At 39.2% G+C, this 25,604-nt stretch overlaps 1 protein-coding gene across 2 annotated transcripts in view; it reads right to left on the minus strand.

The window, feature by feature from the left end:
• Positions 1-25,604, minus strand: part of GALNT13 (polypeptide N-acetylgalactosaminyltransferase 13) — a 340,614-nt gene that overhangs the window by 177,874 nt on the left and 137,136 nt on the right. For both annotated transcript variants that reach the window (XM_054044511.1, XM_054044510.1), the window contains exon 3: positions 25,154-25,322. In XM_054044511.1, the coding sequence (XP_053900486.1) occupies positions 25,154-25,322 (169 nt within the window). The remainder of the gene's footprint in view (positions 1-25,153; positions 25,323-25,604) is intronic.

Raw genomic sequence — 25,604 nt, forward strand, 5'->3', positions numbered from 1 at the left:
CCCAATGCCTAGGAGAACTATTTCCTCAGCAATCTCCCCTGCACCACTGGAAGATCCTCAGGAGAAAATTCAGTAATACTTTATTGTTCTCTCTCAGGATCAAAGAATTTTTCTCTTCCCATCAACTATCAGCTTTGGTATGGAGGCACAGAAATAACTCACAGGCCTGCCTTTGCAGCGACTATGAGTTAAAGAAATCTTGGAATCCATGATTTCCAATCATCTTTCTTCAGAGGCAGTGCCTGAGGTGAAGCTTGGTCTGAGCCAGAGGGTCATTTACATGTTTTGACACTGATCAAGGTCTGAATGGAGGTGAAGGCAATATTATTTACTAAGACTGGCAGCCAGTGAACACAAGTGAAACTTCATCATGTTCCTTCTAGAACTAGACATGAGACAAGATGCTTCAAGTTCTAAAGCAAAATTAACATGGCAAAAGTCCAATATGGACATTGTAATGGAAATGCAAAAGCAGCTACGTGTGTCAACAGCATCTTCAGAGACAACATTATGTGCATGGGATGGATGACTGTATCAAACAGGATGTGGGCAGTCTGACCTAGTGGTCGGAGCAGGAGTCTGGCCAGGTCAGATACCAGGAGATCAGAGTCTGAGGCAGGCCAGAGGGCAAAACCAAGAGTTAGGCATCAGGAGGAAGGCTACCAGGAGATCAGTAGAAGCAGGTATTGCAGAGGAAGCAGTCCTAAGGAGGGAAAACCTAATTGTATGAACAACTTCCTGTTTCTGTTCTTGGTTTAAATAGAATCTGTGAACTCATCAGGACCACCAATGTTCTGCCAATCAGATTCCAGGACTGGAGTCCTGTGATGGAGTTCCGCTTCTATGCTGGCAACTGTTAGCAGCTCCTATGAACCCCAGGGACCAGAGTTCAAGACCCGTGGTCACTGATGGCTTGTTAGTCACATAAAATTCCATAGAGTCTTTTTTAGGTAGCAGCACAAAGCTTGAGCTGTACTTTCTAGGAAGTCTTGAACAGCTTTAGAAAATGAATGAAAACAGAGCCTTTTGCTTGGTGAGTACTCTAATGAAACAATGGCTTGCTCAACACTCAGTTGTAATAGAAGGGGCTCTTTCGGACTTCGCTTTTCTAAAGAAAACACTGCCAACCAAAATCATGGTCTTTTCTTTTAAAACATTGTCACTGAACTGCCAAGTACATTATATGAAGCCAAATAAAGTCCTGATACTATTTACACTGAATATATCTACTATAAATAATACCTAGAATGAGAGGTTAGCAATCCTCATTTTCCTTTAAGTAGCACTTCTAGAAATAACATTTCTTTGTCACAAACTCTGATTTACTGGATCTGAATAGAGTCATGTTCAGATAATCTCTAAAAGGGATCTTTCTGAAAATTATACTTCCTATTAAACGGTTAGCAGATGTAAAAAAAAAAAAGCCACTCAAAGTGCAAAAATTTCCTTATGAACACAAGTTAGAGTGAACACGTGGCTCTGTGATCATGCTTACTGTAAGCCAATTGTTTAAGATAAACTGTTCTGGGTGAAAAATCTATGCACAATCTAGAAAGTACTTAAGGAAATTGAAACATTACAATGGACCAGATAAGATTCTGAGAATGAGAGAAAAAGCAAGTGAGCTTCAATTCCCATATTCTGACAGGTATTTCAAAAATTTAGATTTAATCAAACAATTATACTTTCCCCTCCCCATTCACCATAGCTGTAAGTAAGTCTCAAATCCCACAGGAACTACAAAAGTCAATTTGTGACAGCTATATGTAATGAATTGTTTGTTTCAACCAGGCACCTTAGACAAGAGAAAATAATGTAATGTCATAAAACATTCTGTTAAACTGTTTCAGTATGTAGAGGTTTAGACTCAATTTTATTTACATAAATTACTCAAATTGCAAAAATTTGTATTTTAAAACAAATTCAAATGAAATGTAAACAGAATATTAACAACAACCAGAAAGGATTTACTTCACTTACAGAGAAACAAAGAAGCAGCATCATAAAGCAACTGCATCTACATTGTCCTGCTGAATTTTATTGAACCAAAATACTGTAGAAACAATCAATTTGTATATCCAGCAGAAGATAGATGTGAATATGTGTCATGAAAATGGCTGTCATGAAAACGGCTCTCTGGTGTTCCATTATGCAGTATAAGCAGGTATATTGCAGAAACAAAGATCTTTCACTCACACCTTCAGCTGTCGCCATTCATAATGATGACATACTTTGAATGTAGCTTTGAATATCAAACTTCCTTAGGGATTTCAAACCCTAAATACAGCATTAATATTTTAGAAGTTACTCAATGCAAGAACATCATTTACTAAAAGCTCAAAGTTATTTTATGTTTGAGTGGGAACAAGGTAATGTAGACAGAGTACTACTTAAAAAAAAAAAACACACCATAGTATAGAGGCCATTTTATTTCTCTGTATCTTTAAGGTGACTTAAGTGGTAGCAGGCCTCTTTCTAGACTCTCCAAAACCTATGTGATCAAAGCTGAATGGGCAGATTTGTAAACACATAAGACCTGCACAACTGAAGTCAAAGGGAATTTTACCATTGACTTAAATGGGGATAGAATTGAGTCCTAGTTTGTTAAAACAGGAAAGCATTAGCAATAATGATTTGACCAATAGCTTAATCAGAACAAATCTGTAATTGAAATTATAGATCAGGAAAGGCTTTTTCTTAAAACACCTTTGGTTGCTAATTTTATCCCACCAAGTAAGACAACCCTTTGGTTTCATTTCCAGTCCACCTGTTGATACAGCATATTTTTGTGCCTTACTGAGATATCCTCACCTTTTTTGTCTTACTATCATAGAAGATTAGGGTTGAAAGAGACCTCAGGAGGCCATCTAGTCCAAGCCCCTGCTCAAAGCAGGACCAATTCCCAACTAAATCATCCCAGCCAGGGCTTTGTCAGGTCAGGCCTTAAAAAACCTCTAAGGATGCAGATTCCACCCCCTCCCCCTGTGTAACCCATTCCACCCTCCTAGTGAAATAGTTTTTCCTAATATCCAACCTAGACCTAGTGGTGGCAGATGACAGAACAAGGAGCAATGGTCTCAAGTTGCGGTGGGGGAGGTCCAGGTTGGATATCAGGAAAAACTATTTCACTAGGAGGGTGGTGAAACACTGGAATGCGTTACCTAGGGAGGTGGTGGAGTCTCCTTCCTTGGAGGTTTTTAAGGCCTGGCTTGACAAAGCCCTGGCTGGGATGATTTAGCTGGGAATTGGTCCTGCTTTGAGCAGGGGGTTGGACTAGATGACCTCTTGAGGTCCCTTCCAACTCTGATATTCTATGATTCTATGATTCTATGACCTCCCCCACTGCAACTCAAGACCATTGCTTCCTATTCGGTCATCTACCACCACTGAGAACAGCCTGGCTCCATTGTCTTTGGAACCCCCCCTCCCCTTCAGGTTGTTGAAGGCTGCTATCAAATCCCCCCTCACTCTTCTCTTCTGCAGACTAAATAACCCCAGTTCCCTCAGCCTCTCCTCGTAAGCCTATATGCTCCAGCCCCCTAATCATTTTCATTGCCCTCGGCTAGACTGTCTCCAATTTGTCCACATCCTTTCTGTAGTGGGGGGCCCAAAACTGGACACAGTATTCCAGATGTGGCCTCACCAGTGCCGAATAGAAGGGAATAATCACTTCCCTCGATCTGCTGGCAATGCTCCTACTAAGGCAGCCCAATATGCAGTTGGCCTTCTTGGCAACAAGGGCACACTATGAACTCATATCCAGCTTCTTGTCCACTGTAATCCACAGGTCCTTTTCTGCAGAACTGCTGCTTAGCCAGTAGTTCCCCAGCCTGTAGCAGTGCATGGGATTCTTCCATCCTAAGTGTAGGACCCTGCACTTGTCCTTGTTGAACCTCAGATTTCTTTTGGCCCAATCCTCCAATTTATCTAGGTCATTCTGGACCCTATCCCTACCCTCCAGCGTATCCTATCTCTCCCTGCTGCTTAGTGTCGTCCACAAACTTGCAGAGGGTGCAATCCATCCCATCATCCAGATCATTGATGAAGATGTTGAATAAAACTGACCCCAAGAGAGATCCCTGGAGCACTCCACTTGATACAGACTGCTAACTAGACATTGAGCCATTGATCACTACCCATTGAGCCCAACGATCTAGCCAGCTTTCTATCCACTTTATACTCCATTCATCCAATCCATACTTTTTAAACTTGCTGGCAAGAATACTGTAGGAGACTGTATCAAAAGCTTTGCTAAAGTCAAGATATATCACGTCCACCGCTTTCCCCATATCCACAGAGCCAGTTATCTCATCACAGAAGGCAATCAGGTTGGACTTGTCCTTGATGAATCCATGTTGACTGTTCCTGATCACCTTCCTCTCCTCCAAGCACTTCAAAATGGATTCCTGGAGGACCTGCTCCATGTAGGTCCCCAGATTCTCCTTCTTCCCTTTTTTACAGATGGGCACTTTATTTGCCTTTTTCCAATCGTCCAGGACTTCCCCCCAATCACCACAAATTTTCAAAGATAAGGGCCAATGGCTCTGCAATCACATCAGCCAACTCCCTCAGCACTCTCAGATGCATTAGACACAGACCCATGGACCTGTGCATGTCCCGCTTTTCTAAATAGTCCTTAACCTGTTCTTTCACAAACTGAAGGCTGCTCACCTCCTCCCCACACTGTGCTGCACAGTGCAGCAGTCTGGGAGTTGACCTTGTCTGTGAAGACCGAGGCAAAAAAAGCATTGAGTACTTCAGCTTTTTCCACATCATCTGTCACTAGGTTGCCTCCCCCATTCAGTAATGGTCCCACCACACTTTCCCTGACCTTCTTCTTGTTGCTAACATACCTATAGAAACCCTTCTTGTTATCCTTCATATCCCTTTCTAGTGTGACAGACCGAGACCAGTGGGGTACAGGAGTCTGGTAGAGGGCAAATATACTGATCATTGGATGAGTAGTTTTCTGTTTCCTGACTGAGCAGAGCAGGGGCTGCACTAGAGTAATCAGGAACCTGCTAGAACCAGTTAAGGCAGGCAGGCTAATTAGGACACCTGGAGCCAATTAAGAAGAAGCTGCTAGAATCAATTAAGGCAGGCTAATCCAGGCACCTGGGTTTGAAAAGGAGCTCACTTCAGTTTGTGGTGCGAATGTGAGGAGCTGGGAGCAAGAGGCGCAAGGAGCTGAGAGGGAGAGGGAGAGGGTGTGGGTGTGGGTGTGCTGCTGGAGGACTGAAGCACAAGCGTTATCAGACACCAGGAGGAAGGTCCTGTGGTGAGAATTAGGAAGGTATTTGGAGGAGTCCATGGGGAAATAGCCCAGGGAGTTGTAGCTGTCATGCAGCTGTTACAGGAGGCACTATAGACAGCTGCAGTCCACAGGGCCCTGGGCTGGAACCTGGAGTAGAAAGCGGGCCCTGCTTCCCCCCCAAACCTACTAATTGACCTGGACTGTGGGTTCTTCCAGAGGGGAAGGTCTCTGGGCTGTTCCCCAACCCACATGGTGAATCTCTGCAGCAAGAAAATCTGCCAATAAGCGCAGGACCCACCAAGATAGAGGAGGAACTTTGTCACACTAGCTACAACTCCAATTGTGCTTTGACCTTTCTGATTGCACCCCTGCATGCTCTATATACTATGAATCATTATATATTCAAAGTATGTTTTAGAAAGCGTTCAGTGCTGAAACTAAAAATATTCTGACTTATAACTGCAATAAGGGAAATGAGAAGAGGAAAATCAGCAATCATTTTCACATGGCACCATGAATGACATTTTGTATGCTACAGGCTTAATCATGTCCTCATTTTATTGCTCTGTGATAATCTACAGAACCTAGGTTTGGAGCTTTTAGCTGAGAGGCAAAATTTTATGTCACTCTGAGTAAAGAGAAGGGAGATGATATAATTTATGCCACAGTCATTTAGTTCCTTGTTCAGTGTTAGCTAATAGGTATAAGGTAGTCTTCAATGCCATGCTTCATAAGGCAGGTAACAGATATATTAGTCCTAGAGCTTCCTCCGTAAATTGGATTTCTGTCAAGATAGCAACAGCAACAAATCAAACAATAGTTCTATGACGCACCAGATTTTTCAAATGTACCCAGAGCAAATCACTGTGATGCAAGGCTCACATCTATCATCTTGATTAACTACAATCTAATTTTGTAAATTCACAAGCATTAGTTTTGTTATTGTGTCAATGCTCCTTGTACAGGTATATGTCATCATGACTTCTCCATGATGATTACATGTACTGTTCAATGGCTCTTGCAACTGCTAAATCACAACTCTGCTTTCCACAAAATTTAGAAATGCTGTTTTCTAGTTCTGCATATTATATAATATGTTCTGCTAGCTTCTCCACAATTAATGAGAATTCATAGTAGAAAAGGCCCTATCAGTGTGTTCTTACTTGTGAATAATTATGGTGTAAGATGTATATTAAACTACAACATATACAACATTATTGCATCTCTCTTCCCCTGAATAACCATCCACACCAAAAATGGAGGACAGATTTCTTTAATAAGCACTTAAGGCTGGAGGATGAATTGTCTACAGAGGTTTTGTTTCCTAGAATTCTGGGAATTACTCCAAGTTATTCACTGTAACACTGAGAAAATTTTCTGGGTGTGCTGTCAATAGTGTTAAAAAAAATAAAACAGCCATTAAGTCAATAGAATAGAATATTTTCCTGAAGTGTGGAAATAACTTGCATCACATACAATAACCATATATAACATGACAGATGCCTAAACCTCTCTCTTTAAACTAAGTTGTTCCCAGAGTTGTTCCCTCTCCACGACTAGGACCGGAACCACCCCTGAGAGAGGGCTCCACATGCTCCTACATGGGTGCTCAAAGAACTATGACCCACTCCCTTTCCCTCTTGTGCCTCTGCAGAGGGCCAGCCAAAAACTCATTTGTCAGCATACTCCCAGGCCCTGGCTAGCACCTCATCAGACCCTAGGCTGACCAGATATCCTGATAAAACTCGGGACTGTCCCGATATTTAGGCGTGTGTCCCGCGTCCCGATATTTAGCGGCACTACGCTTTTTATTTCCTTATTATTATTTTTTGCTCCGCCAGTGGCGCTCCACTTTTTTTTTTTTTTTTGCTCCGCCGGCGACACCCTCTCTCCCCCGTGTATCCCCTGTCAGACCCTCTCTTTCTGAAGAGGGAGGAGGAAGGACAGAACTTTGATTCCACCCCTCTCCACAATAAGAGTGCTTCCTGAGCATTGTTTATCATTGCATCCACTCAAAGATAGTGGAGCTGCTGCTCCAACCTAATCACCAGTTCATTATGTCCAGTACATTTCTCTGGACTATGCAGAACCCCCTCTCCGCAGTTGCTGATAAAAAGCTGGATTGCTAATCACTTGCACTTTGGCTGTCCACACTTAGCATTCAGTTACCTTCAGGAGCAAACTCTCATCATTGGAGGTTTTTAAAAACAGGTTGGAGAAACACCTGTCAGGGATGATGTGAGTTCACTTGGTCCTGCTTCAGCACAGGGGGCTGGATTTGATGACCTCTCAACATCATTTCCAGACCTACATTTCTGTGATCAATATTTGTGCCATGGTCTGTAAGAGTAGTGTCTCATACTCCTGTTCTTTAGCTTTTCATTGTCTATCATTTTTAGAATAGCATAAAACAATGTAGTGTTACCATTAGAGAATCATTTTTTTAGCAAGGAAACCGATAAGTTAGCTTCAGGTTGCTGAACATAATTGCAGCCTCTGTTCACCTCTGAATAGAATTTGGTGAGTTATTTTAACATTTCCCTCTCGGGCCATGTAAAAAAGCTTAACTTTGTTAGTAGCAACAATTGTTTGAGGTCAACAACTGTAATCACAGTAAATATCAAGTTTCTGAACCTTGACTTGCCAGGCAAAAGGGGATTGCTCTATATGAAGGAGGCAATTTCATGCTTGAATAGCCTTGCACTAAATCAGAAAAATCGAGTCACAGTCAGTTCACAAGGAAGATGCTGCTGCTGCAAGCAAATCCGCTACCAATGAGCATCACTATCAGTCTACTGTGTATATGTGGGAGCTTTACTTCAGGAACAGCACACGAAAAAGAGGAATCCAAAAAAATGCATTCATGGAAAATATTAAGCAATGTACCTTTATGATTCTAAATAAATGCATATTTTAGGAAAAGTCTGTGAATCCTCAGGAATTTTAGAAATATCTTATGTCACTATTTCTGTTCTTTATTTAGATTTATAGGAAAGCTAAAAGGATGTTTACAGGGCAGTTGCCCTTGACATATATTTTTAAGTGAAGAGGAGCAGTAAAATTATAAAAAAAAATAACCAAGCACCAGTTAGCCAGGCAAAAAAATCAAAATCCTCCTCCCCTTTGAACACTTATCCACCTTTGCTATTCCCCACCATCTTCAAATTGTCTTGGAGGTGGGGGTGATGAGTTTTAAGGTGCTTTGATGTTCATCAGTTTCAGGCTATGATGGAGCTAGAGAGATGGTGGGGAGGCAAGATTCTTTGGCTTGGTTGAGGAGTCAAATTGCAAGAGTCATGATTTTAGTTAAAAAGGAAGAAAAGTTTGCTACACAACATGTTAATGAAAGTTGTTTGTCATGGGGAAAAATAGGCAAAGTCAAATATCCTTTATTTTTACACAAAAATTATCAATGCCATTTAACAATATTTAGCTAATAGTTAAAAAACCAGCAGGTCTGTACTATTTAGCACACACAGAGCCAAATTTGTAAAAAAAAAAAAAAAAATCATGGAGGGTTTGTCTACTACTAGGCTGGCTAGAGCAACCAAAACCGTGACTTTTTTAAAAAACAAACTAAAAGTCACTTTTTGTTGTCAGAGGAGTCATGGTTGATTCCCCGAACTCCTCCCTTCCCCTCCACTTTGCAGTCCCATTATCTACCTTGCTCTCCTTGCCCTCGATCCTTCATTTCCTTCTCTTCCTAGTCCCTCCTCCAATTAACTCATTTCCTCCCATCTTCCCCATGTACATCAACCTTCAAGACTTCATAATATATTTAAATAAAGAAATAAACCAACAGAGAAAAACAAACACAAACCAACAAGGATTGTGGAAAAGTAACCAAAAATAGTGCAACAAATCCAACAAAATTGCCTGTGAGAACTTTTCTTTTTTGAACTTCCTTAAGGAGATGAGTTCTTTATGCCTCAGAGTGATCACATTTAGGATCTCACTAATAAAGCTATTAGCATATGGTGGCATCAATGCTGCTAAGGGTTGAAATTTGGATGCCCTCCCTTGTTTTAATACAAATGACAAGTTCTTCTTTTACACTTGAACACAACCCACTCTGCTCATCTGAACTGCCAGTTACCTTTCTCTTTCCAAAGTGCAGTGTAACCCCTAGAAAGCAGTGTTGCAGTAAGAAATGGATCTATTTTTAGAATGGCTTAGAACATTTTCATCGCACATTTTCTGGAAAAAGCCATGTCCATGAAACTGAATATTTTTGTAAAATCATACCAGTTTTCATTAAATTTCCTTTGAAAAGATTCCAGACAGCAAAAAATGTTTGTTTCAGAATTATTCCAAAATTTTGTTTTAAAAAAATATTTTTGGTTTGAAATTTAACATTTTTATGTTACTTTTATTTTGTGATGTGTCAGTACTAGTAATGCATTATATAAAATGTTATTACATAATAACAATTAGAGGACAAGCTATATTCAATATCCTTGTGTTAGACAGGACTCTTTTTCTAAATCCTAGGATATTGAAAACAGCTGCTCCTCTAATTAGTACTGAGCACTTATCTTTTCTAGATGAAAGTGCTGAAGTGTCAAACTGTTTTAATTCAAACACAAACAAGAGACATCGAACATTACAATCAGTTTTTCATCAGTACTAAGAAGCAACTCCTTTTAAAGATTTTAAAAATACAATAAAATATTTTGACTGTCATACTTGATATGTCAGTATTAGAATAGGACTGACGTGACCGGATATGACACATTATCCACTACTTCTACTTACAGGTCTTTAAAAATAAAGGGGAGATACATTTTGAAACATTTCAGATTTTTTCCAAATTAAAATTTTCAGATTTCTATGGGAGGGGGGATTTGAAATATCAAAATTTCACATGAAATAGAAATTTGAGTTTCAACCAGCTCTGGACATATTTTTGCACTTTTACGCCATTTAATTATTTAGTGATTCTCTGAACAAAGGGCATTTTCAAAAGTGGACCTCTTCACCCTAAAAGAGACTCATTTGAATTAATCAAATATCTCAACAGCCAAGCAATGTCTAACTCCTTCATGTAATGTATGCTTTTTATTTGGGTACCAACATGGCTCAAATTAAAACATGCCAGTATATCAATATTTGGAAGTAAAGCTATCATGTACGCTTTCCACAGAATTGTCACTACTAAATATCACAGACTGCCTGAACCAATAGACAATTGCACTCTTCAACTTCAGGATGAAATCCCTTCCCTCATATCACAGGGTAAAATCATATTATTTGTATTACCATGGGTCCTAGGAGCGGTGGTCATGTATCAGGACCCCATTGTGCTAGGTGCTGTACAAACACAGAACAAAGATGGTTCCCCTCCCCCAAGAGCTTATTGATACAGCTGCACATAGAGAACTTGGAATTATTTTTTGTATGGACGCTGGTGACTGAAGCAGCCTCAAATTATATGAGCCATACACAAATACTCCTGATGAACATTCATGTTTTCTTGTCCTCATCCACCTTGGTGCTCGGCTGATAATGCTGAATCTGAAATCTTAGTTTCATAGCTATGGCAGATGTAAGATGTTGCATAATGACCCATAGTCCTTCACTTGATCCATAAATAATATTCTTTTTATATAAAAAAAATTCTTCAATTCTAATTAGAAATACAAAAAAATTATTACATATTATATTAAAGACAATTTCAAAAACAATCTTTTCTGCTTCCTGGTAGTAGCCTATTGCAAAGTAAAATCTGCCAGTCTGTATTGAATCTGGCTCCAGGGAGGCATTTCAGTATAAATCTATAAAGACAAGCTCCAACAGTTCTAGAAGGCAGCATACAGACTAGAGATTTTCTTGCACTGAATAGCTTGCTAGTAGATAGGATATTAATTTATTTTTTAATTTTAGGACCAATTCTACAAAGCGTGAGCTAGTGAAAACACTTAATATTATAGATTTATGCAATTAGGTTAGAAATTATTTATATTTCTGGTATGTTCAGGTCTCCTTCCATGACTAAAATAATTTCCAGTAACTGAGTTCTTATGACAGTTTTGAAATCTTGATACCAATATGCATATCTAGAACAAGCTATAGAGCAGTTTTGCATTGCTGTAATGAACGCTGATTAAGGTTTTATAGTTGCTACTAAAACGGATATATGATTATGTTAAACTGAAGTTATTTGAGCTTAAATTATTTCGCTGTCAGGTTATGCAAATTTTAAAACAAATTATAAAGTAATTAGTGAGAATGTTTTGTGCAGTGTGAGGATGAGATTATGCACATACACTAAAGGAACATGTTAGAGGAACAGAAAGGGAACTTAAAGAGACCATTCAGCAAAAGAGGTTGAAAAAGTCCATGTCTTGGAACGGAGAGAGAGTCTGGAATTTAGAAGATTTTAGACAAACACAGCAAAACTGGGAGAGCTGCAAAAGGAACTAAAGAAACTCTTAAGAAGTTTAGGATGGGAATTACAGAAAGAGAGGTTTTATAATTTTAAGAATAGAGAACAGGGTTAAGGTTCTGTGTCCCTGCCCAGATATTCTGAACACTGTTGCATCTCCCTCCTTCTGTGCTTGGATAGCAGCCTCTTCAGTGTGCATGGGGAGCATGAATGCTGCCCTACTCCTTCATGACATATACCATGCGCCCCCTGCTTGGGCAACTAGCTTTGCTGGTTGACACTGTCAGATATAGCACTTCCTAGAATATAACTGAATTAAGTTTAAGTACTAAATGGAAGGTTTATTTATTATTGTGGGCTGGGATTGTATGTAACCTCTCCAGTGGGAAATGTGACAAATTAGACACCTGGCGGTTCAAAGGTCTATACTGAACAATGTGCCAGACAAGAATAGATTTTTGGAACAAAGTGTTAAATGGTTTTCCTAGGTTATACCTAAGTGGCGGTGAATTCAAATTTCCGACCTCTGCTTATGCAAAAACTCAGCCCTTTGACACTGTGCCCTGAAAAGTGGGACTGTGCCTGCTGACCAGCTGTTACAAGAAGCCAATATCAAAAGACCCAAGCAGTATAAAGAAGATTGACTTGTCCATGGTTGTTCTGGTTCTGAATCTGAGACAGTTGTGAACTTGTAACGATGGGAAAACACAGTTGTGTGTTCTGAAGGACTGACATTTACCAGGGCCTGACGCTGAAGTTGGGGTGACCTCTGGTAAGCTTTTTAGCATGCAAATAGATTCTTTTATTGTTTTCTCTGTAATGCTTGCAACATAAGAATAAATGTACTTTCTTATAAAGAGGTCTTTGGTACCTGCTGGTGAGTAGAGTTATCTGTAGACTATGGAGAGAAAAAGTGCAGATGCTGGCCTGTGTAGATGGTCTGGCTTGCCAGGACTATCACAGTGCTAACAGGAATTGTGCACCACAGACTGAGGGTGCCTTTGAGGTATAACGGAGGAGGAATACAAGTGCAGTTGCCCTGAACTGAGAGACATCCCTGATGAGGCTAGAGCCATGGTTCTTACACTGTTTAGGGGAATATGAAGAGAGTAATCCCTGAACTCCTTACGTGTAGGGACAGAATTTTTGCCTGGCCCTTACGCAAGCCTGCTAAAGAGGTGCAGGAGGAAGCTCCTTACTCCTTCTACTTCCACTGCAGACCTGGATAAGCAGAATCTCTCTCTATATGGGACTGTACTGTGTATATTTGGGCAGGAATCTGGAGAACTAGAGGACTATTTCTAGGCATCTGTGTAATGCCTATTTATTCTGAGGTACTGGCTGGCTTTTTCACAATGAACTCTGCTTTAGTGTTACATAGTTGGATGCCTTTTGTGGGAAATATATTTCCCAAGTACCTTACCTGCAGTATTTCAAACTCTCTCTCCTTGACACACTCAGAACTCTTTTTAGCATGTATTGTTTCTTTCTAGTTTTACCCCAGCCTATGTGATTAACAGAAGCAGTAGTACATGTTCTCTCTAACATTGCTGCTAACTTAAAATTCCTTAAAACTCTCCTTTGCCTGGAGGTCTACAAAAAATGGACAAAAAGGGTTCGGCAGCTACTTATCATACTGGCCAACAGAACTGGTCATAAATTTGTGTCAGAAAATGCAAAATTTGTCAAACCTGAAATGTTTTGCAGAAACCTACTGGGTTCACAAACTTCTGACAAACCACAGGTTTTCTGACAGCTGCCTGGCTTCTCACCACCTTGCCTGGAAGACAACTGGGGTCCACAGCTCTGGGGCAGCCTCACCATCCAAAGCTTCTAAGCTTTTGGGCCTACTAGCTCCCCAGGCTGCTCAATGCTTGGGGCAGTCATCTCCATGGCCTGTAGGAGGCAAGCAGTTGGGAGAGCCAGCTAGCTCGGGCATCTGGAAGCCCTGGGGGCCCATAGGAAGGCTGCCTGGAAGCTGTAGACTGTGGAAGCCCTGGCAGCTAATTGAAATTGACATGATTCTTATCAGTTTCACTGCTGCTCACCACTAAATAGCAGGGGTGAAAGGGATCACTGATGACCAAGTGAACATTACAAGAATCACATGAATTTCAATCAGCAGCTGGGGCCCAGGAAGCAGATATACTTTCAAGAACATCATATGTTGGTGCTTCCAAAATGAAACATTTAAGCAATTTCTATTTCTGCAGGAAATTTTAAAAATCTGGCAAATTTCAAAGTGTTAAAATTTCCCATGAAATGGAAGTCCCAAATTTTGACCAGCTCTACTGACCAGTATGGTCTCATTGTACTCCACATCTGTCCCTCTGTCTGTATCCACCTGTAGTCTCTTGTTCTATACTTCGATTAGAAGCTCCTTGAAAAAAGTTGTTGTTGTGTATGTACAGCGCCTAGCACAAAGGGGTCCAAGTCTACGACTGGGGCTCCTAAGTGCTACCTCAGAACAAATAATAAATAACTTACTTTGGACATTTCTAGTGCATAATGGTTACCAGCAAAATATAGTAGCTGCCAAATGGCATAGCAAATAGGGTTTATCTGGAATTTTCCTCATCCAGACATATTTCCCAAAAATCTGCCAGAGGCCTCCAAAACATGGAAGTATATAGCCCGGGCCACTCCCTTACCTATTTTTGTTTCCCCCAGAGCTGGCACCAGACAGGGCCTTTTAAAAAAAAATAATAACTTCATTACGTTCCTTTGAATTTAGGCCCATTCTCTCAAACTTAGGGCATGATTCTGCTCTCACATGCACCAGTGTAATCCAGAAGTAACCTGGAAACAATACTGATGAAAGTGACAATGGAGTCGAACACTTATTTCTGTATTGGGAAAACAGCAACTAGATCAAGAGAGAAAAGGAAAAAGCTGCAGATTAATTGTTCCATTTGTTGCGTGACAATATGAATAAAAGATCCACAAAACCAATTGAGAAACAGTCTGTTTACTCATTATCCTATCTTTCTTTGTGTCAGGAAATTCTTATTTTTTCCTGACTTATTAATAGTCATTAGCTAATTTAAGTGTTGGGAACTCGCTTTGATCTCAGACAGGGTATCTGTTTATATTTTTTCTCCCCATTGGCAGTCTTCCAAGGTGATGGATTGTGTTTGTTTGTTTTGGTTTTGAGAGTTCACAAGGTACGTACATTTCCAAACTTTCATTTAACAACACTTTCTAGCAGAACTAATTAATTTAATCTCTCTAGGCTTTCTAATCCATTTTCTTCTTCGGAAGATTATACAGTTTGAGACAGGTAAATGAGAAGATCTGAGTAGTCTGTATTTTTTCTCTGCATATCTTGTATGCTCAAAAATAAACTAATGGGGTAGCTTTTAATCTCACAACTTGAAGCAACTTTAGCAATAAAGGAATTCTGGAGAGGTTGATCCAGCATGACTCAAAACTAGGAATGAAATAATAATTGATGGTAAAAGGCAAATGAAGTGGATATATAACCACTACTACATAGAACAGTTTATCCAAGTGTTAAGTTGTGTGAAGGTTCTCCTGCCAAATGTTCCCTTCCTAGACAAACAGCCAGCTAACCTACAGGTTTCATCAACACTTCCCCCCCAAACATGTATTGAGGTACTGAAGGCATTTTCATGCTACCATGTAGCACTACAGCCTTCCCAGCAGAATGGAGCTTGCAGTCACTGACTGTTTCTGCCACTATCCCCAGTGAATGCTTTCCTCCATTGGGACCATGCACCCAGGTTTTCACTGTCAAAAGCCAATGTAAACCATGGGGGGTGAACTTAGCCCAGTACAATGATTTAGATGATAAAGACAAAAGCACCCAAAACCAAATCCTCTCTTCTCCCCCACCAGCCCCTCTCCAAAAGTAGTGGTAAACAGATACTTTTTGTATACTGCCTACCACACACACTTACCCTACAAGGAATGTGAATATATTTCACAATAAGGAAAAGTAGTTCCATGAACTGACATTATGTTTATTTGTAAATAATTCTAAGCTATAGCAACAACAGAAATATGCACAGAAAGTAATTTTAAGTACATTTTGGAAACCACTGGTCGCTTTCAATTATCTGTGGTATCTGTAATTGGGATCCTTATGTTAAACAACTTTAATGCACCTTACTAAATGGACAATCCCTGTGAGTATGTGAACTATACAATCAACTAAGCAGCAAATTCCTGTAAACGTTGCTGTGAAATTGGTTTTCAAGTAATAAATAAATAATAAAGAATATTAAGTGAGCTATGGAATAATGTGCCGAATAACAATCCGCCTCCCCAAGTAGCTGATTAGATATGCAGTCAATGTAATTAATAGGTTGGTTCAGATAGCAAAGATTTCCATCACAAAAAAGACCTGGGAAGTATACAGATTGAAAATATAAAGCGTGCGCTACTTAAAATCCTCCTTCCTGATCTTTGAAATCAAATTGGAAGCTCTCCGTTACCTCTTCTGTTTATAAATGTCAGAAGCAAGGGGCAGGCTTTCAAGCTGCCATTCAATGTATTTAGCTGGGACATGGAAAAAAATAAAAAAACCCAACCCAAACATGTTGTTTTTGCATCACAATGAGCAATATTGGAAGAGTTGAGTATTTTAACTGGATATTCCTGTTAATTGGTTGCAAACACCTAAGGACCTATCTAGTTGTGATAACTGAGTCAAGGCTAAAAAAAAAAATCTAGACAAAATACTTAGATCAGATAGCATTAGGATTATAGATATACAATCACTTTAGGAGGAAAATAAAATCTTAAGAACAACTTTGGTAGTTTAAAGAAAAAAAAGTCAGAATATTGTAGGTTCTTTTAAAAAAAGAAATCCTTGTCAAGTAAAGCAAAATAAATCAAAAATGCAATTTCTTAGCCAAGAATGTTTGAAATACTATGTTCCAAAAACAGCCACAAAAATGACTTGCAAAAAAATGACAGGCCTCTGATTCCTCCACAGTGCTTTGTCCAATGATCACTAAGAATTCTTAAATGATGTCCCCTCTGGCTGAGAAGCCTGTATGAAAAAATTCAAATGGATTAGTTTTGTTATGGAGAAGTTAAAAGGTCAATTCAAAATTGGGCTTGTAAGAGAGAGTTTCCATAGTTAACATTGTGACTAGCTTTCTATCAATTCTATGGTAATTTTTCTTGCAGTTTTCAGAAACACCAAAGTGAGATGGAACATTCATTCACCATATGGCTCAGAAAAATTTATTGGTTATTATGTATTATCATTCTTTCATGAGAAGTTCTGATAAAAAAAAATTTAATATTCAGAGGCTGTGTTAAAGCGAATGTTAAGGTCAGCCAACAAAACAGTCAGTTTGACCACAGGCTATTAACATTTTCAAGCTCTGAAATTTCAGATGATAGTACATATTCATAATACCTTAATATGACTTGGAATATTTTTATTTCAGACAATGCTCAAATGTTGTGGTTTTTAAATGAAGGATATAAAGAAAGTAATACACAATACCATCTGAGATTACACCTACAAACGAAAGCGTTTCCAGAGCAGAAAAATAAAAGCCTTGCCATTTTGTTCTCATATTAATTTTTTTTAATCAGAAGCAAATTCACATGAACCTAAAAAGCTGAGAAAATCCAACTCTAATGGGTTATACAGCATATAGAATACTCTTCGGAGTCTATTGTCAGAGGCTTATCAATAGAGAGATTAACGGTGATTTATTTTAAGCTGCTTGAGACAATTCTTAGAAAGAAAATGAAAATCATGATTTTCTATGGTGAATTAGTGTAATTTTCAAGATGTCATACTAGTATGTGTGCCAAATCAGACTTGGAAGAGAGAAATTCTGAAGATGACAATTCAGAATAGAAATTCAAAGGATATGTGCTGTTTTCACTGAGAAACACTTTGCAGAGCGTACAAGACACACGGAGGTGAATCCACAAAGGGGATTCAGACTTAGTATTACGAACACCTAATGTTTAGGTGCCTTGACACCCAGTGGAATCCACCGCCCCGAGTTAGACACCCAGGTTTCCTATCCAATGCATAGGGAGAGTTAGACTTCTAAGAAAGGGATTCACAGGAGCCAGCAAGTTGAGCAGGGAGCTAGCAGTAGGAAATGGCAAGAAGAGGATATGACTTAAGCCCCCTGAGTTCCCTCCCCAAAAAAGGGAGTTATGCACCTAACCCTGGGCCAGTGGGAGTTGCCTCCTTCTGCTCAAGATTCACAGCTGTGAACCCTCTCCTGGAGATATGCATGTCCTGTCTCAAAAGAGAAGGAGACGCCACTGTCCTCCCACCCTAACCCTTATGCCTAACAGCCTAGTAGTTAGAGTACTCACCTAGGCTCAACTCCCCACTTTGCCGGATGTGGAGCAGGGACCTGAGGCCCAGTGTTCTACATGCCAGGTGAGTGCCCTGATCACCAGGCTATTTGCTATTTTGGGGTGGGTTTCTCTCAGTCTCTCCTGTTGAAACTGTTCTACTTTGTATAGAGGTATCAGATATGGACCAACAGCCTGTCTCTGACAAAAATATCGAACCCTGCAGCAACAGCAACTGCCTCATTTTACTCTAGCTTAGACCACAACAGGAACAGAGCCTATTGAGGAACTGAACAAATACAATAAAGGGGAGGAGGGGAGGGGGGAGAAACTTGGCCACCCTACATGTTGCCTTCTTTATATTTCCATTTCTCAACAGGCCAAAAGTCGAGGAGCTGATGCTTTTTGCAATAAAACTATACCATGAATGAAGAATCAGGTTATTATATGAGAATTAAACAGGACTTTTTGTATCAAGTTTCTTCTGTTGGCCCACCTTGTTTGCAGGTGTTCAGAATAAATCAGTTCACTGTCACACACAACTCTACCCTAGATACAAGGATGGTAGGAATGGCACTTTGGACAGTGGAAACTTTCATTTAGGATGCACACACACAAACGTATGACTCTTGGTAACCTGTGCAACAAGAACATTTTATTCCCTATTCATCTATGTTGCCATGGTAACAGCAATTTACAAAACACTGGATTTTCACAGGAAAAGCCTGCTTTTATAATCTAGCAGGTAGGGCAACTTCAACACCCAATGCAAATAAGACATATGCCTATATCTCCCATGTCAATATAAATATGTCTTACTGTCATATGCTTACTATATTAACCATGAAATTATATTCCTCCTCAGTAACAAAGTATTGTAAGTTGGCATTGAAAACAATTTAACACTCGCTAAAGACACAGTGTACAGAAAGCATCTGTCTGAAGAAAGAAAAATGGAATGTGTTTTTCCTCTCTCTCTCAATACTTTTCATCTTTCAGACAGATGACAAAAAAAACCACCTTCTTTTGATCCTGGAAATGCATTTAGACACATTTCATATAACATTAACAGAATGCTTCATTTCCCTTAAACAGAATGTAGCTATCCACTAAATTGTAAATTTCATCCTATTTCACAAACATTTATTTTTGTCATGCTTTACAGGAGAACAGGCAAACTTTCAAAAGGGCACTGAAGTCTTTGGGTCTTACATTTTCCTCTTTTAAAGCTAAATTTCCTACACAGAAATATTCTCTCAGTTACACTTATAAACACAATTCCAGGGGTCGGCAACCTTTCAGAAAGTGTGCCGGGTCTTCATTTATTCACTCTAATTTCAGGTTTCACGTGCCAGTAATACATTTTTAGAAGGTCTCTTTCCATAAGTCTATAATATATAACTAAACTATTGTATGTAAAGTAAATAAGGTTTTGAAAATGCTTAAGAAGCTTCATTTAAAATGCAGAGCCCCCCGGACCGGTGGCCAGGACCCGGGCAGTGTGAGTGCCACTGAAAATCAGTTTGCGTGCCGCCTTTGGCACGAGTGCCATAGGTTGCCTACCCCTACACTATTCAGTCCTTGATCCTTGGTTAGACCTGAAAACTGCATGGCACAGCTTTGCATGGCAAAGCTAACCTTTGTGACCCCCAGGCTGATCTCTGGTGTACATTTGAGCAGTCTGATTTGGGCTCCAAGTTGTGTCAGCTGCCAAAGCTGTGAGGAAGAAGTGGAGGGTAGACCATTCCGGACATGGCCTCTTTCATCCAGTGTGCTCCCTAAACCAAATCTAGGCTGGGTGGTGGTGTAGGAACTTCTACACCAACTCTACATTCTGTACACCAAATATATATATATATATATATATATATATATATATATATATCCACAAACCAAGTCATGCAAATCACCACCACTGCAGTGGAGAACCAGGTCCTTGGTTTTCATAAATGGATCTTTTCAGCTCTGAGCAATGAAAAAAAAAATCCACTATGCTAGGACTAATTTCACCACAAAAGCTCATCTGCATGTGCAGACAATAACTGCAGACATCACTGTACAAGTTAAGGTTTGCTAAAAATTAGCACAATCACCAGAAATATTGCCTTGTAGGGAAAAAATACTGATACAACTTTGTTATAACTGTTTCCTGCGCTGACTTTCAAATGACTACACTTCAAGGAGATGCATACATGCATGGTTTATGCAAGAGACTTACCCTAATAGCAGTGGTGTGTGTGTTGTGGGGCCTGGGGGAGTTGCTTGTTTTATTTTAAATTTCCACTCAGAGCTGGAGAAGTTAATGTTTAAAGCAAACATATATAAGCAGGACAATTTATGCTAAGTGAAGATTCAATTTTAAAAGCATGCATAATTGGAGATTTAGACATCTTGACAATGTGTGTATTTAATTGTTTTCATTGTCAGCTAAAATAATTGAGAGTTAAGTGTAGGTCATGATATTTTAGGAACGTGATTTTTTTAAAATGAGAAATAATTTAAAATTGGTATTTTTATAATTTAGTTTGCCTCACACTTTTCCTGAATAATCTAGTAATCAATCCTGCAAACACTTACATGAGTAAATCAACTCCTGAGTACTCACATTACTCATGTGTCTGAGCATTTGCCGAATCAGGCACTAAATTATTAGTAATAAGTACCAGCCAATCAGTTTGACTAATGAATATTGTTCTCAGGGAATACTGAAGGATTAGGGAAGATAAAGTAACATACTGAAATGATCCTGTTTATATGCCAGCTGTTGACACTCTTGCAGAATGATGAGCCTTAGGGTAGATGAACTACTTAGACAAGCTTTATCTTCCTTCCTTATCTGTTCAGATAGTAGCTTTCATGTGGTGGCTGATACCCTATATTCCCACATCAAAACAAAACATGGAATACATAACACATTTAATACTTAAATGTTTAATTTATCTTTCAGTTGCTCGTTTAGTATGTTTCTTAAAAAAGAGAAGCATTTTATATTTATATGCAAATAAACATGTGAGATCAGGCATGCATATGGATTTTTAACTACTCAGAATCTTATCATTTAAAAAAAGAAAAGTCCTTGTCAAGGAAGGGAGAGCTAGAGAGAAGGTAGAGAGAGAAGAGTAGCCTATCAGAAAGTGTCTGTATAGGGATGGAAGGTCCAGCAATAATAAGGTAAAAGTGGGATCCACTTTGGAAGTCATTTGAGAGAACAAATTTAGCAATTAATTACATTTTTGATATGTGTGCCATTATCAGAGTATCTAGGTGGCAAAATATAGAACAGATGAGGACTACAGAATTGAAAGGGGAAGATAAAGGTCAGCCAGCCCCATATTTCTGTATGTTTTAAGTGACCAAAACAAGATTTATCTCCCCCCCCCCCACGCCCCCAAACAAAAACAAATACACAAAACCAATCCATCATCGTTGCAAATCCAAAAAGGTTGTAGCCTCATGCAGATCAAGTACTACCCAGACTGATCTCTAGCTAGCTCCATAAGACTGGCTGGCTGTTCAGTCTATGTCGGTCACTGGTGAACCGATCACACCATCAAAGCTTCGGGCAACCATGTGATTGCTTGACTGTGTAGTGACAGTCCTTGGTAAACATGCTTTGTAATAGGTCTTCCATCCTAATATGCCTGTACCAAGGAAACCACCAAAAAATGAACCAGTGTTGACACAGGCACTCACTGGGTTTCGCTATGAATAGCTTTATTGCTGATCTTGTCCTGCCACTTAATATGGAGCAGCTGATGAAGCCAACAAGAATCAAAACACTAATCCACCATTCTTCAGCCTTCCTCTACACCCATGTTTCAGTGTCATACAATCAAGTTGGTATAACCAGGGTTCTATCAATCCACATCTTCGTGGTAAGCTTTATGCCATGGCATCTCCACAGAGACCACTGAACGGACTGGAACTTGGCTGCAACTGTATGAGCGTCTACAAGTTTCAAGCACTCCAGCACTGTCTGCAACACTGCCAAAGTATTTAACAGTTGCCATCTGATCAGTATGCCATCTGGTCAGGTTAATACTGAGCTGGTTGTAATCTATTGTCAAAGTCTCCTTTATAGGGTGACCAGATGTCCTGATTTTTGGGCCTTCTCCTTATATAGGCTCCTATTACCCCCCAGCCCCGATTTTTCACATTTGCTGTCTGGTCACCCTACTCCTTCAGGAACTTACTTCTGTCTGATTGATAACCAAACCAAAGTGTACTGGTTCTGGCCCTACCAGATCAGCTATCAACTACAGTGATTCACAGATTGAACCAATAAGACAAGGTATTCAAGGTATCAAAGCAAAATGATGTTCAGCTCAGCACCACTGACAGTTGCCTCCTCTAGCTTATCCATCTGCCAATCAATACCAAATATTGAACAAAGGTTATGATAGGACGTAGCCTCGAATTCCCATGGAAACAGGAAACCATGCTATGTATCTACCATTATCTCAAAACACAGCTTTCTATTTCATTATAGAACTCTATTAATAACGTTATCTTCCCAGGGATGCCGAGTCACGTCATCAAATCCTACAGGCTCACCTGATCCACTGAATCAAAGTTTGATTGAAGTCTATTACTAAAGTGCTGCACATGGCTTATTGAATTCAAGCATCTTCTCAAAAAGCTGTCTCATGGTAAAGATTTAGTCAATAGGGGAATGACCAAGTTTTGTGCCTTTGCCACAAAGTTCAGAACTGATTCAGGACATTAACTCAGAAGCAAAGTCTTTCCCTGGGACCGACAAGAGCATAATACATCTATAGTGGCAATTACACCCAGCCTTATTGCCTTTTTCTAACGAGAGGCAGAACACCACCCTTCTTCCAGTCAAAGATGATATTAGTGAGCCAGATGGTCTGGAAGAATCTGTGCAGACATGGTACAACAATACTCTCATCTGTCTTCAGTAACTCAGGTGTGAGGTTACAAAGCCCCGGGGCCTTCCCAGATTTCAATTTCCAGACAGCAATCTACAACTATCCTTAAATAGATACCAACATATGTAAAATTTAATTTGACCCTAATGTCAATCCTTCATGCATGTAATTTCAGTTGAAAACCTCTTTAGGAGGACTGAGCCTTTAAAAAAAATATATATATTTTTTTATATATCCAAAAAATGAAGTTAAGAAATTAGGGGACTGATTTTCCACTCCATTACATTAGCTTTATGCTCCAAGGCCCTTCGTTTTTGGTTTTTATTTGTTTAAGATTTCCCAGGAATTTATCGGTGTTGTTTATTACAAAAAAAAATTAAAAATGGGGAAAAAAATCAGTGCTTCAGTTTTCCGGGTAAATATCGGGGACAAGAGAGAAATAAAGCAATGAATAGAGAAGAGTGGCCTCAGAAGTGGAAGAGGTAGAGGAAGGAAGGGCATAGTCTCCTCATGCTGCCTTCTCCACCTCTTCCACTTCCAGGCCCGTTCCAGAAAGAGATATGGCAGTTCTATTACTTAGGATTCCCAGGTTACTAGGCTGCCATCTCTCCTTCCGGAGCAGGGAGCTGGGTCCAGGAAGTTCCAGCACTTCTAATTTTAGGACTCAAGCACTGAGGTGCATGCATATGTGCATATATATATGTATCTTCCATGACACTGTCTTACTTTAACAGATAGACTAATTTTTTTATCATCACACACACCTGCCCAATGTCATATGTTGGATTTTCTTAATCCAATTTTTCATGTAGTGGAGCGATCCAAAATTTGGTAACTATTGAATAAAAGGTTTTGTTAAACCTGGACATTTTTCAGGAAACATTGGTAAAAACTGAAAATGAAGAGCCTTGCTTATGCTGCAGTAACTCCATTATTTCCTGGAAATAGGGACATAAACATGTTAGGGGGACAGGAGAGAATTCTTCCTCCTATCCTCTCCTATATACACCATTGCCCAAGTTGGTCAGGTACCATATGGAGTTTTTTCTACCTTTCACTGAACCATGACATTCAGCAATGAATGAGGAATTTTATTTGGCACAACAACTTGTAGCACCACATACACTGACAATTATTCTATAAATCACATGTCTATCCACACATACACACAGAGCACAATGGATGGCACATTTGTCCTTTGACTCCATTAAAAATAGGCCTCTTGAACTGAAGGAGAGCTGCGGTACTGACACTTGTAGATCTCAAAGCCGCTACATGGATTTACGACTTGAGGGCAACACACTCATTGACACCCACAAAGCCAGCACATTACAGAAAATTCCTCAAGACAATTTTGTAATGATGGCAAATTTGAGCCAAGTTTTTTGTAACATAAAAATTACAGTAATCAGAACAGTCAGGACTTTACAAAGACCTTATGATGTAAGACATCATGCAGTCTCTAGATAATTTACTTTTCTACAATTAGTGCTAGGAGCTATGTGCATAATGACTATGAATTTTCAGATAGTAAATACAGACACTTTCATAACATATTCAGAAGTACCCCTTGGGAAAAAAAGTAACTATGATCCCAGTGATGTGACACACATTAGATAGCTAAAGTGATTGATGCAACCTGACATTTTACAGTACTTCATAAACTACCGGTACATCATGTGGAACACTAACATTTTTTAATACATAAAACTCTGTATTAGAAGACAACTTTAGAGATGGTATTGGAGAAAAAATGTTGTTACTGACTTCTCAGGACATCTTTCTAGCCTTTGGAAATAGTAAGAACTACCTTTTTAAAAAAAAAAAAAAAAAAAAAAAAGTAAGATTCTGATTAAGCATACACATGTTAAATCTTCACCCAATATGTTTCAATCAGAATTATTAGAGAGACTGTTTTTTCCCTGAGGTACTATAGCTGGTAACTGAGTGCTGTATAAATTGCTCAGTGCATGCCACAGTTGTCCGCTGATAGCAATTTAAAAAACACACAAATAAAAAGGCACATTAGAAAATGTGATTGAGATCTAATTCTCCTCAGTACACCCCCACACACACTTCCATTGCCATTGACAGGCATTTTGTAAGTACGGGAATACAAAAGATAAATCATTATGTTTTCAAACAGCTTCTTCAACCAACCACTGAAAATAATCAAGTATTATACTATCAAATATTGAGCCCTATCATGCCCTGAAATCAATTAGGAATCCCAGGAAAATATATATTGGTAAAATATGGCTCATAGTGTGATTTTTGAGCCATATGTGTTGAAAATTACAAAGTGCATTACAAACTCACCCTTCTAATCTTACATCTGGCAAACTTCTGTTAAGTGCAATCAAGTCACTGGCCATAAGGTTAAATTGGTTGATTTTAAACAGCTCTTTCATTTTCTCCTGGTCATCTTTGGGAATGAGCACAGCCTTTCCCATTTCTCCAGGTCCTTCTTGGTTTCTTGAAATAACAGCTGTAACACAAGATAACAAAATACCCACTTTTAATATTTGTGTATTGGTTTCATTCTGCACTAATAGGAGACTTATGTCATCTATCAACATGGGATAATTTAGACAAAAATAAAAAGTCTGCACTCCAGCCTGAGATTTCACCCATATCTGGACCTAAACTTGAATCAAGACTTTTTTTTTTTTTTTTTTTTTAAGTTTAGAATTTTCAAATACATTTTTCCACCAACTTCTGGTTTCTGGCAGTGACCACATATAATAGTAATGAATCATATTTTTTATAT

The sequence above is a fragment of the Malaclemys terrapin genome, chromosome 11 (assembly GCF_027887155.1).
Source record: "Malaclemys terrapin pileata isolate rMalTer1 chromosome 11, rMalTer1.hap1, whole genome shotgun sequence".
NCBI classification, from domain to species: Eukaryota; Metazoa; Chordata; order Testudines; family Emydidae; genus Malaclemys; species Malaclemys terrapin.